General features: G+C 37.5%; 1 protein-coding gene across 1 annotated transcript; it reads right to left on the bottom strand.

Annotated features, from left to right (window-relative positions):
- Window positions 1-13,305: 13,305 nt before the first annotated feature.
- Window positions 13,306-15,453, bottom strand: LOC112172662 (GDSL esterase/lipase EXL3). The gene is made up of 5 exons (XM_024310098.2): window positions 15,041-15,453; window positions 14,455-14,585; window positions 14,120-14,353; window positions 13,779-14,034; window positions 13,306-13,677 (listed from the first exon to the last, which is right to left on the bottom strand). The coding sequence occupies exons 1-5, from the start codon at window positions 15,438-15,440 to the stop codon at window positions 13,487-13,489; spliced, it is 1,212 nt and encodes a 403-aa protein (XP_024165866.1). The 5' UTR covers window positions 15,441-15,453; the 3' UTR covers window positions 13,306-13,486.
- Between the last annotated feature and the right edge of the window lie 1,922 nt (window positions 15,454-17,375).

Here is a 17,375-nt window from a genome sequence, read left to right as displayed (position 1 = left end):
TGCCTGCAGGTCTTATATATAGCCGTATTACTTGTATCGTTTTCCTTGCATTTATTCATATTTCAACATACTGTTGGAAGTTGAAACAGGTTAACAGAGCTCATGACAGATTAAATTAGGCAACAAATCCACCTGCACTAGCAGTTTTCACAAAGTGAAGCAATATCAAAAGTAAGTCACACCAACTTTGATTATGTTTTTTTTTTTTAAAAAAGACAGATTATATTAAGATTTGCTGTTCTAATTAACTCTTTGTGCCGCGGAATAAATACATGCATGGGCATGATTTAATGTTGCTAATTATGGTAACTAAACGAGTTCTGTAATTGTGTTATGCTTCACATAATAATGTGGTAAGGATGACAGTAGATATGAAATTACGCACATGCAATTGGCATGGTAGTTAATAGAATGAATGGCTCACTTAATCAACTAAGACGTATTAGATATATTTGAACATAATGAATAATAAACATCATGGCTCAGCTCATACAAAATTACCAATCAGGCAAAAAAAAAAAAATCACTCCGGAGATCTCGGAGCTGAGCATACCAAACCCTCGAGGCTTCGGTAGCAGGACGGCGGCGATCTCCGGATCTCCATTTTCTTTGGGTGACTCGGGCGTCGCAGGCGTCGCTCTTTCTTGGCGGAGGCGGTGCAGTCTGGTGGTGGATCAGCTTCGACTTGTGATCGGAGCTATCAGGCTTTGGGATTTAAGGCGCATCTGAGGTGGTGTGTAGCCGACGTGAAGCGGCGTCGACTTGGGTTGGTGGAGGTGTGAAGCGCTTGTCGTGCTTTGCCGAAGGCAAAGCAGGCTTCGTATTGGGATCTCCTTTTCCTTCATTTGCAGGTGCCTCCAAGCTAGAGCTAAAGCAGCTATCTTTCCAGCTATCTTGATGGGGGAAGGCCGTGGAAGGCCGCCAAAGTGGTGATGGGCGGAGGCCGCCTGTTCTGAAAGGTCAGAACCGATCAATCTGGGGGTGGGAGGCGAAGGGTTTGGGTAGTGGGCTTTTGGGCCTCTACCGATCTGGGCTGCATATGCAGGCTGGTGAACTAGGCCTAGTTGGTTCAGTTCCCCTTTCCTCCTACACTTGGGTTGGGCTGGGTTTTGGGATTTCTGGGAGGTGGCCTATCTTGCTCTTTACCCTGTACTGTTCCTCGAATGTTGTTGTGGCTGTGTTCAGTGTTGCGACGTACACCATGAAGATCTTAGGCGCCAAGATGTTCAATCCGGTGGTTCTATTTTAGGGCAGTGTAGAGATAGGGAGTTTTTAATTTCTGCATTTTATTTTTGCAGTTCCTTTAGGATTTTAGTTTTTTTTTTTAGGTTCATTTTGGATTTTAGTCGTTTTATTCGAGCATTGATTTGTAATATGAGGTGGTCTTTGGACCTCTCAAGCTTGACTAAGTGAGGTCGTATGATTTTAATATCAATGGATCAGTCTTCCATTCCCCTCAAAAAAAAAAAAACATCATGGTTCTGTTTTTTTTGTTTTTTCTCGATGAACAAAACTACAACCAACAAAAAACAAAACACAGAAACTAAAGACTAACTGCCCTAGCACAGCCTCTACCGAAAATATCAAACTGGAAAGCAGCCCGACCAGCCGGAGGGATGTGATTCGACCAGACAGACATTGAGGAAGAGGAGTGCCCCAAATTTGCAAGGGAGTCATGGCTCACTCAGTTATTGTTTTGTGCATGTACGTTCTTCTTTTCCATGTATGTATATATTATTTATAGAACCAGCTAGCTCAAGCATTAGGTCATCCAGCCTTGAATGAGTTGAATCCCCTCAACTATTCCGTACCAAGCAGCTTCTTAGTTAAGGACATTAGTCCCATTACATTGTACAAATTTGAAATTTTTTTTTTATATAAAGTACATGGGAAGGAAATGATTGTACCCCAGTTTTCTTAATGCCTTCAGGAAGGATTTGGCTTCTCTGCTATAACTATAATTTGCTAGAAAAAAAACTGCAAGGGATGAACTTAAAGTGATTTCTTGATGCTTCTTGATGTGGCATCATCTGGCCCTTAAAACTATATCTGACGGTTGTGATAAAATCCAAGCAAATTATAGCATGTAATATTATAGCAGAGAAGCCAAGTCAGAAACTAGCTACTTAGCAGGTATTGGTAGAACTGTTGAGCTCGTGAAAGTTAATTTGGTATTCCTCTCTTCCTTTATAGTTCATTTGATCGAGTGCAACTATTTTTTTTAAGTGATTATGTGGTCACGGATTAGCACTTGTCCGCGGTATCGATCGCTATATGATACTATCAATTACTATTACAATCAAAAAAAGGTCATATAGACCAATTAGTTTGCTCCAAATCATCAACATGTGATAATCTGAGACTACGGAATAATTTAGTGAAGGATGTTGAACTTCGATGACTCCATTAATTTGGTTGTTGAAATAATTTATTGTAATTAGCTGTTTTGGTTGCCCGTCTTAATTTTCTCCTTTTTCTGTGGTTGTCTAGAAGTGAAATCTCTCTATCGCATTAACCACTGCCTCGATCGGTTGGTACAAGCAAATTGACATGCAGTTGTCAGTCTCCTGTTTCATTTTGCTCTCTTAATTTCTGTGTAATGTTGCTACCACCGTGTTTTGGTCTCTTTCTAACTTGCAAAGAGATGGTTGCGAGAGTTAAAGCCGAAAAGCCTAGTCATATCGTGGACTTTGTGAATATTGAATCAACCCATGCATGCTGTCTATCCAAGTCTTTTCCTCTCCTAGACTCCACAGTTCACGGGGTCAAAGCTAAGCTCCAAGATCCCCTTACCCATGCTAAGGAACAATAGGCTACACTACATCAAACTTTTTGAGGCATTTAGCTAATCAGACTTATTTTCTAGCTAACACATTCTAACATTTACAACAGTACGTCAGATATATCTTTGGGTAGTTTGCAGGTACTACATAATTAACCCAAGATATGAAACTCGCTCTGCCTATTATTCCCAACCGATCAAATTCAACACCAACTTATTCTAATCGATGAAAGAAGATTGATGTAAGCCCGCCAGAAAAGTCGGTAAAACTAGTTGCAGCCCCATATCCTTCATTTCCGGTAAACTCTGTTATACCAAATGGGGTATGAGTACCCTCCTGATCAATCTTTTGTCGCAAATACACAATATATATTTAAGAACTAAATAAGAAAATCGCAACTATAATATATTATAATATATATCCGAAGATCACAATACTAAAGCAAATTGAATTAACAAAAATGCAATCACTGACTTGGTTGGTTGAGAGAGGCTTGCGTATGCAACGCAATGTCCTAAGACAGAATTTCGTCCCCACACAGGTGCTGCGGTTGATGTCTACTGCCCTGCAAGATACAACTCTCGTTCCAAGGCGTGGCACCGTTACCTTGAAACCTAGCGAACTTCACTTGTGTTTCTCTCGAGTGTTTATGAGAAGAGATGTCAGAAATGATTTTTTCTTATTCTGCAATGAACCTTCATTCCTCTTTTATAAAGAGCGGACAAGAAGAAGAAGACGTAACTGTTCAATCAATTTGAATTTGATTTGAACAGTTACAACCGTTTTGGGATCAGTTTTTCCAAAAACTATTTTTGGATCAGATTTACCAAAAATATTGTCTTTATCCGAATTTATAAAAAGAAATGGTTTTATTGGAATTTTAATTTCGGCCCAAGGCCCTCTTTGATATATTAAATATATATATATATATATATATATATATATATATATATATATATATATACAGATCCTATCCAGAGCGGAGCTCCGCTTTGAAAATTAACGTGTGAAGTTCGAGTTTTTGGTCACTTTTCGGTCGCATATCCACATCTCGACCGTTCAGTTTTTAGGTACTAGTGTATAGATCGTCCCTGCAAATTTTCAGCCAAAATAATAATCGTTAAGGCATTGATAATTGCCTTAAAGCTAGTACGGTTCAGGTTGACAGATTTAGTTGGTCCATTGGTTTAAGCGAGTTAGATACCTTAACGATCATCAATTTGGCTGAAAATTTGCAGAGATGATCTATACACTAGTACCTAAAAACTAAACGGTCGAGATGTGGATATGCGACTGAAAAGTGACCAAAAACTCGGACTTCACATATTAATTTCAAAGTGGAGCTCCGCTCTAGATAAGATCTATATATATATATATCAAATATTTTCATTGCAAAGGTCTTGTTTCCCATTCAATGAGCCTCCACCTTTACTTTGTCTATATAATATGTTTCTTGTGAAAACATATATAAAGAGATCAAAGCATGACCTTATCTCCTATGTGGGATAAGGGAGCACTAGCTATTCCAATAGCTATACCAATCGGTTCTAACAAACTCCTCCTCAAGCGTCCTTTCTTGTTTAATTCTGACCCCATACATTGATATCAATTAAGATCCAAGGGGCTCACTCCTTCGCTACTGTTTCAGCTAGCTTCAATTATCAATGCCCATTGCCCACACACCCCACCATTCCCTCCATATCACATGGCTTCTCCACTTCAAAGATCGTGTTGCAGCATAAATGCCTAATTGTTAGAATGTACGTTCAAGTTCAAATAATTCAGTCTTATTTGTTTATGGGAAAAAAGTCACAAAAGTACCCCAACTTAAGTTTATTGTACACTTTGATACCTCATCTTCTAAATAAATCACTTTGGTACCTCAACTTAGGAAATGTCTTCCATGCTCGGAGTTTTCCATACTCGGATTATTGGGTCCACACATGTGAGATGCACGTGACAGTTTATTTATATTTCAATGTACAAGGAAAAAGCTTGACCGGTTCCTAGTATCTTATTACTCATTTTTTTGTTTTGAGAAGATAGTATCTCATTACTCATTAGTCTAAGGCAAGTTCTGGAATGTAGCGAGAACCCAGTGCAGCCTAGTGGGTCCCAGAAAGGTGCCAAATTCTCAGCCATTAGTTTGGTCAGCTGATGGGATCACCAATTCCATCTTCCCGTTTTGCCCTCGTCACCTCTTCCTCTCTCCTGTTCTGCTAAAAAATCCAGAAATAGAAGGGAATGAATCGCAGAGAGAAATACGAGCAACGTGGAAGCTCCACTTGCTCACGGTGTTAGTTCTGCTCTTCAATGGAATCGGAGGCGACAGTAGTGGTGACTACTCGAAGCTCTCTGGCATTATAATCCCCGACGTGCACCCTTGGACTCTGACTACGGCAGTAGCACCACCTTCATCTCCGGCAAAGACCTTGCAGTCATGAGTCGACATGATCCTGATGAGATTGACGGCGGAGGCCAGGATGGCGTCGATATGGATGACGGATGTTGTAGGGAAGTTCCTCAACGGACTTAACGAAATGCGCGGGAAAGAAGCCATCATTGTCCTAGCTAGTGGGCCGCCGTGACGCCGCCTGAAGCCGGAGTTCCGGTTGGGTCATCCTCGCTAGTATCTGGATCGAGAACTCTTCTGGAATGTTGATCTCATCAATCTTTGGGGCCCAGATAAATAGTTTCGATCAACGGTTCAGATCAAACAGTGGAGAGTAAACGGTCTAGATCGCACCTCTTAGGAATTTTTTTTAACAAATAATTTCTATGTTTTAAAGAATAATACATAAATAATTTTTTAAATTTTAAAATTTCTAAAAATCATAATAAATAGCTCGAGTGTCCGTAAAAATTCCCAAAAATTCGTAGACTTGTCATGATTTGTACTCTAATATTGTGTCCCAAACCTTGTATTCATTAACGATCTAGCCATTCGAAGTGCGAAGTTAATACAAATAAGAAAAAAACCTTAGTCAGTTAATTGAGTTGATCGACGTCATTATAATGACGGAATTGTCTTAATTTTGAACCCGAAGCCTAAAATGATGTACTTGTCATATCTAACAGACGGTGTCTCAAATGTACAATCCGATGACACCCTTTCTCTTTGCAGCTTGTAGTGAAAAAATATAGGGTTATTAAGCCTTAACTGGTTGATCGAGTGGATCGACGTCATTACTATTACAGAATTATCTGAATTTTGAACCCAAAGCCTAAAATTATGTACTTGTCATATCTAACGGACAATGTCTTAAGTGTACGATCCGATGACACCCTTGCTCTTTGAAGCTTGTAGTGAAAAAATATAGGGTTATTAAGCATTAATCGGTTGACCGAGTAGATCGATGTCATTACTATGACGGAATTGTCTAAATTTTGAACCCGAACCCTAAAATTATGTACTTGTCATATCTAACGGACGGTGTCTCAAACGTACTATCTGATGGCACTCTTGCTCTTTGTAGATTGTAGTGAAAAAATATAGGGTTATTAAGCCTTAACCAGTTGACTGAGTGGATCAACGTCATTACTATTATAGAATTATTTGAATTTTGAACCCAAAACCTAAAATTATGTACTTGTCATATCTAGCGAATAGTGTCTCAAGTGTACCATCTGATGACACCCTTGTTCTTTGAAGCTTGTAGTGAAAAAATATAGGATTATTACGCCTTAATCGGTTGACCAAGTAGATCGACGTCATTACTATGATGGAATTGTCTGAATTTTGAACCCGAAGTTGTTGTTAAAAATTCAACCAATTTTGTATTCATTTTGGCTTCAATCTATTTGGTCAACTATAGTTACCTTTATAAACATATATTTATATATCAAATTTCTCAAAGAGCAACCTCATTGAAAAAAAATGAAAATGGGGGCACCGACCGTTGGATGAAAGTATTTATGCATGTCGTAAAAAATTTAGCCAATTTCGTCATAATTTCAACTTCAATCCACTTAGTCAATCGAAATAACATATATAACGTCTTGATTGACTGATGACATAATGACCACAAACTGTGTTAATTTTTTCACATGAAGTTTATAAACATGTCGTGGATACATGTGAATGATTAAAAAAAAAAATCAAATTCTATTTTGTGGACCGTAAAAATATCAATGTGCCTACTAATCTTGTATAGTTAGTTGATTGCATTTAAAGTGATGTGGATCTTCATAAAGCGACGTCAAGGTGGAAAATAAATTTGAAGAAACTGACCGATGGGAAGATTGAAATGTTTTATGGTTATTGTTAAAAATTCAGCCAATTTCGTATTCGTTTCAACTTCGATCCACTTGGTCAACTATAGTTACTTTTATAAATATATATTTATATATCAAATTTTTCAAAGAATAACCCCATCGAGTAAAATGAAAATTAGGGAACGGACTGTTGTATGGGAGCATTGGAATAATTTATGCAAGTTGTAAAAAATTTAGCCAATTTCATCATATTTTCAACTTCGATTCACTTAATCAACCGAAGTAACGTATACAACCTCTTGATTGACCGATGACATAACGACCATGAAACGTGCTAATTTTTTCACACGACATCTATAAATATGCCGTGGATACATGTGAATGATTAAAAACAAAAAAATTTATATTTCTATTTTGCGGACCGTAAGAAATATCAATGTGCCTACTAATGCTTGTCTAACTAGTAGGTTGCATTTAAAGTGATGAGGACCTTTAAAAAGCGACAACAGGGTGGAAAATGAATTTGGAGAAACCGACTGTTCGATGGGAATATTGAAATTTTTTATGGTTGTTGTTAAAAATTCAGCCAATTTTGCATTTGTTTTGATTTTGATATGCTTGGTCAATTGTATTTACCTTTATAAACATAAATTTATATATCGAGAAAAATGAAAATGGGGGAACCGACCATTGGATGATAGTATTGGAATATTATATGTATGTTGTCAAAAATTTAGCCAATTTCATCATAGTTTCGACTTCGATCCACTTAGTCAACCGAAATAACATATATAACCTCTTGGTTGAATGATGAGATAACAACCACAGATACAAGGCTTGGGACACTATAATAAAGTGTGCTATATTTTGGAGGTTTTTTCAGATAGCCGAGATATTTTCTATAATTTTCAAAAGGTTGAAGCTAGTTAAATTAGTTTAACAAAAAGAATATTTTAGATGGTGCGATCTGGACCTTTATCTCAGCACCTCTTAATCAGGATAGTTCTTTAATTATTATTTCTGGCCTATAAATAGCCCAAGTCAGATTGGACGATCTAGCTTCCAACCCGTCTCCTCAACTCGAATACCCATGAAGAAGAACCGATTTTAGAGCTCTGCCTTTAGGCTTCTTCACAAAGGGGTGCGCCGGTGCCGTTAGATTTGTCTATTTGCTGTGTTATGCCTCTAGTCTCGATTTATCCAATCTTTAGGTGAAGGAGGACAATCGAAATCCGAAAGTTTCGGTGGCGCCGAGCCGTCGACGGTTTCTCCAAGTTTCCGGCGAGTAGGGTCACTTTTCGCAGTGTATGACAGTATGAGGTATGAAATTTAGCTTTCTCATCGAACTCTACGTTGGTGAAATTGGTTTTCAATTTTATTGTAGTTTTGGACAAGTTGGTGTGTGGGGGGAGTCAGCCTCCGCCGAGGTGGGTTTTTAATTTTACTGCTCATAGTAGCTATTCTAAGTTTTGTTGGTTTGTTTCCAATTTTGGCTCTTGCCAGAAACAGGTGCTGGTGAGATTTGATGGGTTTAGGTGAAATTTGATGCATGATTGCCAGTGATGGATAATATAAGAGTTGCCGCTACATGAAGCGGTGTCGTTTGGCTGTGGTTGCGACGACCCTCTTTGAAGCAAGTGTGGTCATAGCTGAAAGTGAGGTGGATATGAGGGTGGTTGGGGATTGGGTTGGGTTTGGCCACAGGTTTGCGGTATATTAAACAATGAGGTCGATCGAGGTCGAGAATTCTGAGGTCTCAGCTGCATCGCAAAGGTTTGATTTATAGTGAAAGATCAAATTTTGATTTGGAATTCTGATATTTGGTAGATTTGGTCCATGAACTGGAATGAAAGTTCTTGTTCTCAATCTTGATCTAATTGAATTGGAGACCCTAGGTTTTTGTTAGTTATGAATATGGGGAGTGAATCTATGGAAGATAATCACACAAAGCTACAGCCACTGTCCCATTGTGTTAGTGTTGATGCTGATGATGGGATAGTGTTAAAAGAAAGAGAATAGAATAACAAGTCATCCGGTCAACATTTTCAACCGTTAGATTTTAGACTTGATATCCAACAGTCCATAGTAAGCTGACATGCCCAAGCATGGCAAGCTCGGAGCATGGAAGAATTTTCGCTCAACTTATTATTTCTATATAACATTCATACACGCTGTTACTAACACCGTTAACTCAAGTGCCACATGACTTTTTTTATGGGTGTTCTCGTCTATTTACATTTTCTCCTACCTTATCTATTAGTCAACGATTCAAAGGCTGCAAATAGGATTAAACCCTTTAAGAAACTAGGAGCAACTAATGTTGGCACAAGCACTAAGAATGGAGATGGAGCAAAACCAGGAGCCCACAAGCCACAAGCCATGGAAGTACTGATGCTTGCAGCTGCAAACTTATGACATTTTGTGACATTCATGGCCATTTGTTTCTATGACATTTTATTATCCTTTTGTGTTGGAAAACAATTAAAGTACAATTGATGATGCTCCTTTGAATATTTTGTGTAACAAATGGTTTTGCCTTTGAAACAATGCAAATGTCTTATATATGGAGCTTATTAATCTATTTGAACTCATGAATATTAGTAGTACACAATTTTAGTAGCAATAGTAACTATGACACTTCATTCCTTATAATAGCACCCTACATACGTACTTGTAGTAGCATGATCATGGACAAAGGGAGATTGTTGCATTGATAATACAAAGGCAAATCTTATGATTCTCATCCAATCGACTATCTAAAACAACGACCCTTTTAAGATGAGCTACCCAACAAAACTAGTTAACCAAAAATAGTAAACAAAATTGCAGTAACCAAAAATTCAGTCCTAGGTCCCCAATGATACTAGCTATTGGACCATTACCCGGCCTATACCAATCAATCACATAGCCAAAAATGAGTACAATTGCGGAGAAGGGTGAGTCCCATAAGCTATTCCCATTTCTGGTAATAACCATCCATTCACAATATATCAAGGGGGGTGAAATTTGCACCCCCAAAATTACAAACCACACCTATCTTTCATTTTTTAAGTAACATTTCATGTCTCTATCTTTGTTCTTCCTAAAACACCCTCTTCTGGGTCTTTTCTTCTCTCTTTCTCCCCTCCCCAGCTCTTCAGACCACCACCAAGGTCGTCTCTCTCTTTTCTGGGCAAGAGGTGAAAGAACCCACTCTCTTTCAAACCCACAAGCTTCACAACCCCATCAACCCCATCAAAAACCTGAAACAGAGCTTGAATGTCCACAAACACAGTGGCGCAAATCTCCACCAGTTCTCAACCGTCTCCACCATAATCTCGCCGCCGACCCCAATTGCCATTCCGAAATCAAACCTGGATTCGGGCAGATCTGAGGGGCAAATCGGGTCGCAGTCCACCCGCTTCAAAACCCAATCTTGCTGGCCTTCCCCCTCGATTCCAGAATCAAAATGCGCGTGGGACAGAGTCGTCCTGCAATCGGATACCACAATCGGGTCGCGGTGGACCGAGTAAGCAAAATCTGACCTGACTTTCTATACCAGATTGTAGCTCACCGAAACGTCGTCAAACACGTTGGAGATGAAAGAAGCGGCCCCGCCGAGCATCTCGGCCAAAACGACGCAGTCGCGGATGAGAACGTCGTGGCAGTAGTTTCCGGCAATCAGGCACCGGTGAGGGGAGGAAATGGGCTGGGTTCGGTTTCTCCCCATAAGGGGTGGATTGGGATTCGTGATCCGTCAATGCGTGTTAAGATCATGGGTGGGAGACAATAAAAAGGGCGCTAGGGTTAGAGAGGCGTCATGAAAGAGAGAACTATATAGAGAGGAAGAGAGAATGGAAGAAGACAAAGTTGGGGATTTCCATAGAGAGAGAGAAATCACTGGCCAGAAGAGAGAGAGAGAGAGATCGCTGGCCCGGGCCAGGGGAGCACCGCCGAGGGCTAAGCGACGGTGACAGCGCCGTAGAAGAGGTACCCAACTTGGATAATTTTGGTTGTAGAGAACAGTGTGTGAGAGAGAGAGTCCTGATCGGGAAGAAGAGAGAGAGAGAGAGGACCTTGGGGGTGGTCTGAAGAGAGAGGGGAGGGGAGAAAGAGGGAAGAAAAGACCCAAACGAGGGTGTTCTAGGAAGTATAAAGATAGAGACATGAAATATTATTTAAAAAATGAAAGATGGGTGTGGTTTGTAATTTTGGGGGTGCAAATTTCACCCCCCCCCCCCCCTATATCAATGATAAAAATGACACATTGATATATATTGAGTTGGGTTTAACTTTTGGAGGGAATATTGCAAACCATGAACAAATATTTTGGAGGGAGTTATAACTTTTGGAGGGAACTAATTGATCTAGTGAAAGCTATGAGATTTTTCGAGGGAAAACATTAAATGACAAAAACACCCATAGAAGAAGCTATGTGGCACTTGAGTTAACGGTGTTAGTAACGGCGTGTATGAATGTTATATATATAGAAATAATACTTTCAAGTACCAAACTGATTTATTTAGAATATGAGATACCAAAGTGTAGAATGAGTTTAAGTTTGAGTACTCTTGGTGACTTTTTCCCTTATTTATGTAAGAATGTGGATTGTTGTTCTATAGATTTTTATATATATATATATATATATATATATATATATATATTTCGAGGGAAAACATTAAATGACGAAAACACCCATAGAAAAAGCTATGTGGCACTTGAGTTAACGGTGTTAGTAACGGCGTGTATGAATGTTATATATATATAGAAATAATACTTTCAAGTACTAAACTGATTTATTTAGAAGATGAGATACCAAAGTGTAGAATGAGTTTAAGTTAGAGTACTCTTTGTGACTTTTTCCCTTATTTATGTAAGAATGTGGATTGTTGTCCTCTATATATATATATATATATATATATATATATTGGTTAAGGTTCCCTCGGTTATAGCTTTTTGTTATATTGGATTGTCTAGGTCAGAAGACTGAGGGCACCAGGAGAAAGATATTCACCATTGTCAATCACATTAATCAAGGACTTCGGAAGTTGATTCGTACTTCATAAGTGTTGGAGTCCATCGATTTTAAAATTAAATGTCTAGATGTGAATGAGGGTTAGCTGAGATAGCAAGGCGTTGGTTTGAGTGGAACCCTCACTCAAGTTGAGCTCCAACATTTACAAGTCGTTTGTTGGTAGGTTACTGAGTACCGGGGTCTTGCGGGATCCATGAGATATTGATGAAGGTGTTAGGTTCCTAAGAGTATGAGTCATCATGAGACTCGACTGTCAGATGCTTGCGGGCTTTTAAGGTCGAAATTAAAACCTTAAGGTGCGGGATCTAACTGCTCTCACGTGGTAATTGGCGCTGAACCCAGATATTAGTGGATTCAAATTTTCTCATCACATAAACATTGATGATGGTATCACCACTCAATAAATACATGCCACGTGTATTATAACTTAATTATGGTTAATACTAACAAATTAATCTTTTTTAATTTATGTCTCTCTCTCTCCGGCCACCACAACTGCAAGTCTGCAACTGTGGCCTCCCTCATCTCCCCAAAACCCAGTTTAGTTGGGTTCTTGCGGGCTATGAGTGGTTTATAATATTCCTGAGTTGGCTGCCTCTCCCGTCCAAATACCATTGTTCAAAAAAAAAAAAAAAAAAAGTTAAATGTATAGATTTTCCTTTTGTTCATTTTCGGTGGCTATCAAAATGAAATAACTGCATCTAAACCCAAAACCTGCAATCACTCAATAAAATTCTATAGAAAAATTAATAAACATAAACATGTGAAATATACGGGTAGATGGCCTGTCAAGCATGGATGGTTTGCGTACGTAGAATTAAATTGACCAAGTGGTGTTAGCTTAGTGGTTAGAGCGCTCACTTACCTAGAATTCAGGTCATGATTTCAAGTCACCATGAGAATAGGAGTGAAATCCTTTAGTCCTTAAAAAAAAAAAAAAAAGACACTGACTACGTAGTTATGATTCAGTAATTTATGTACGTAGGTGGAGACTGACACTGACATTACAATGCGATATTTACCTGGTCCTCAATATATGCATGGGTTCATTATAGGGGGATATCATGTGATGCTTTGAACCTAATTTTAAACTCCGCACATTGGGAAGCTTCATTTCATCTAGAAAATTATGGGATCTCTTGCAACATATCTCTATTATATATCCATTGGGTTTTGATAGTGATTACGTTGGCGGTGCTGCCATGACAGAATTATCATTCAGTGCACCACAAAATTATATCTATTTTATAATTTTATTCTTGAATAATCAAGCATGTCTGAACAATTAATCAGTTTGATTGATACAGTATGTTATTCAATAACAAGAAAGGATGTATAATATTGATCTCAAAGAATACATGGATAAGGAAAAGGCAAACCACATTACTGTCTGGAGAAATTAGAAGATTAAAACAATACAAGTTGATTAATTAAGCTTGAATAATTGGGTTTAGGGCAACTGCATATGTCTTCTTCAAAAGAATTGGTTTACGTATTTTTGGAGAACTGGAGGAATGAGTACTCTGTATGCTTGTTCAGTAGGGTGATAACTATCCCAAAATACATGATCCGCCGGATTTTCACACGTTGGAGACAATTTGTTGCATAATATCGCTACCTCTAGTGCCCCTGTGCCACAGCAACCTTTCTCCGCCATTTTAAACCCTAAACAAGATAATTAACACACACCAGAATGTATGTTAATCTTGATGATCGATCGGTTGAGATTAAACATGAATAGATGTAATAAAATTTTAACTATTTACCGTATTTGGCAGGGTGAAGAATGACATCAAGTAGAGGGGTGTAAACATCGATATAAACCATTCTACTGTCGGGCAGCTTTGTATTCAAGGACTGCATGTTGGACGACAGCTTAGAGTTGAATAGCTTCGCTGCGTCGTTGTACTCTTCTGCACACTGTCTTTGTATTCCTCCACCTAGAGTTCTTTGTGAAGGTACACACCCTATCGGTGGTGCACTGAAAACACCGAACCTTCTAGCCCCAAGTGCATACAAATCCTGCCAATTAAGAATAGAGTCACATTAATTAAACAAATTATTAAGGATAATGACCGGTGAGTTTATATGATTAAAATGTAATTACCTGAAGGAAACTAGTGGCAGAGTTGACCATAAGGTCAGTGTAAGCAGGGACGTCATATTCTGCCTTTCTGATGCCAATAGTGAAATAGGTGTTGGCAATGTCATCGCTACCGGCGACCACCAGAAAGAGACCGTTGGCGAGGATGAAGCTTGTTCTCTGCTCGCCAAAATTGGCTTTCAGCTTCCCTATATACTCCTTGAACATGTTCAACTGCTCCGATAGCGATATAACTGCCTGCAGTATGACCGTGTGTATCGTTGGACGAGAACTAAGAAATACATGAGGAGCCAAATTGAATTGAAAAATTTGAAGTTATATGCAACATATAGACCTACTACTAATTCGGGGGTCTGAGGGTCATATCCGGTGCCACCTGAAGCGAAGCAGACTCCAGTGCTGAGATCTTCAGGTTTTAGACTAGTATCCGCATATGCCGGCACAAACTCTTTGATTCCCAGTTCTTGAGCTGATGATCAACCAGGATATATATATATATATATATATATATATATATATATATATATATATATATTAATTCAACTAGAAATTAATTACTATTTTTAATTTTAGATGATCAGTCAAGTCCAATTCACCTTAATATATAGAATCCATAAATACACGTAAGTGTCACTTTGTTAGATGGACAGACGAATTAAGTCTAAGAGGAAAGATTAAGCTAAATCAATATATTGAGGCGGTGGTAAAGGTGTAAAATTAAAAATAAAATAGGTGTGCAAAATTAAACTGATCACATACATTACCTCCTGAAGGTGTTAGAGTAATTAAAACAATATATGCAGCATAAAAGTTTACAAGTTTTATGCTGCGGAAATTGAAACCATACAATCTTTGTCGGAGATCTATATATATGAAGGAATTTGTCTGTTATAGTTGTCTATATAGTATGATATATAGTTGTACCTATGAAGTCTGAGGGGACTTTTCCATTGCCAAATCTACCGGTTGGAACTTTTCCTGGGAAATTTTCACCATATGGAGGGAAATTGCATTTAACAGCAGAGTTAAGATTGTTATTGTTGCCGGTGTCCATGATCGAATCACCGAACACTATAACCGCCGGCACTGACTTTCCTGGTGGTATATTCACCCGACCCTCCGTGATTCTGGGGTACTGCCCTAAAACCACAGCAAGACTACAAACAAATATCAAGAGCTCCTTCGAAGACGACATTATGGAACCAGAGGAAGAAGAAGAAGAGAAGGTTTCTATAAAGAGGAATCCCATTCTTTTGGAATTTCCTCCGGTCCAAAGAGGAAGCATACAAGAGGATAAGTGACAAATGTTGGTTTTTAAGCTCATGCGGAGGTGGTTCTCTCAGTGTGTGTCCATATATAGACAAGTTTAACAGGTGCAATTTCCCAGTCATTTATTGCACACAACAAGAAAGTCAAGAAGATCCGAGCTGTCCAATTTAGAAAAGTAGGTGTGAAAATGTATCTTCAACTGCCACATTCAATTGGTTTCGATCCAAAGACTCTTGTGTGCACCTTGGTCCACCTGCACCAAGGCCAAAAATGAGCATTTTTTGCACCCAAATGTCCCATTTTGCCCCTCATTTTGCCTATGGTCTATCTGAACGTTGGTCCATAGTAGAATTTTTGTACTGGACCAAAGCAGTAGATGCATACTTTGGTAAAACAGGCTATAAATTTAGGTTCGTAATTTTATGTCAATGTAACAAACTAATTATATCTAGGTATGCGTAAGGATTTAAGTATCTTCGAAACAATCAAACACTTTACCTGAGTTATTTAACTATGCTTTACTAGTATAGTAGTATTAGAACACTAGAAAAAATTCGGAGTTTAGTTCGTTTAGGACCCGAAAAGGCCAAAAGATTGACCTTCTTGGTCAACACACATGTAATTAGAACAATTGAATTCTGTCGGTTATAATTATTTTAATAATAAAATAAAATAAATAAATAAATTAAATAAATTAATAATAAATAATAAAAAAATAAAAACAAAGTACTTGTGAATTGATCTCACCCCTTCTTTAATAATTTCAATTCTTCTTTGTTGAGTAATAACTTAATTCTTCAATAAAATACTTCTTGTAGAACTATAACTAGCCCGTCGTTTTTACTTAAGGATTTCATATTAATTTATGAATTATGATACATATTCTATATATGAATATGGATATGGAAAAGGATAAGAAAGATATTTTTTTATTGGAATTGGGTTTCTTTCTCTTTTTTTTTTTTTCATTCCTATTCTTCTTTCTATTTCTGAAAAAAAGAGGGCTTACAAAATAAAGGATTTTTTTCGTTCCCAATAGTTATGTATTTAATTGATGGATAGGAGCATACTCTGAATTGGAATCGTGCATCGGAGAGTACTGCCTAATAATTTCTACCAACTTTAAGCCCCAATTAGTATTCTTTGTTTGTATATTATGTAAAAATGTCCTTTTGGATAATTTACAGAATTTCCATTTCCATTACAAATCCGTTACAGTGTTTCTAACCATCCACTCGTTTTTGTTCAACCCCCCGTTATGGTAAAAGGCTAGGAAAAAAGATAACAGATGAGAGAGCAACGCAAAATGTAATAAATGGTCGACACATGTCCCCAAATGGGGTTATCTGGTCTCAATTTTACGATGATATTGATATATATATGGGCAAATGATATAGGGTCTCAATGAGGCCTAAGATTTGTGGCCTCAATCCTAGGTGTCAAGCCATGTCACCTATACACCTCATTAATTTATCAAATCATGTCATGTCATTCTTGAATAAAAAGACTATCTTATCCTTTCAAAATCTAATGGCTCTAAATTATTTTAGCTTTATTCTAGAAAAGATACATTATTTTATTATTTTTCTTTTTCTTTTTTTTATTATATATATATATATATATAATTCGTCTAAATTTTTTTTATATTTATATATTTTTGTGAATATATATATATATATATTTATCTATAATTCGGCAAAATATATATATATATATATGTTGTTGAATATATAACGGCTCTAAATTATTTTGACTTTCTTCTAAAAAAATATTGTTTGGTTTTTTTTCCTTTCTTTCTTTTTCATTATTTTGGATTTTTTTTTCATTATACATATTAAAAAAAAAGTATGGGTGTGTGTGTGTATATATATATATATTAATATCGTAATTATAATCCATGAAATCTGGTAAATTGAAGTAATATTTAAATCTTTTAATAAATAAATTTAATAAAATTAATGGAAGATTAGTTACCTTATATTAACAAGTT

This window comes from Rosa chinensis, chromosome 6 (genome assembly GCF_002994745.2).
Source record: "Rosa chinensis cultivar Old Blush chromosome 6, RchiOBHm-V2, whole genome shotgun sequence".
Classification (NCBI taxonomy): Eukaryota; Viridiplantae; Streptophyta; class Magnoliopsida; order Rosales; family Rosaceae; genus Rosa; species Rosa chinensis.
Note: the sequence above shows the minus strand (reverse complement) of the source record. Positions and strands in the feature narration are given on the sequence as shown.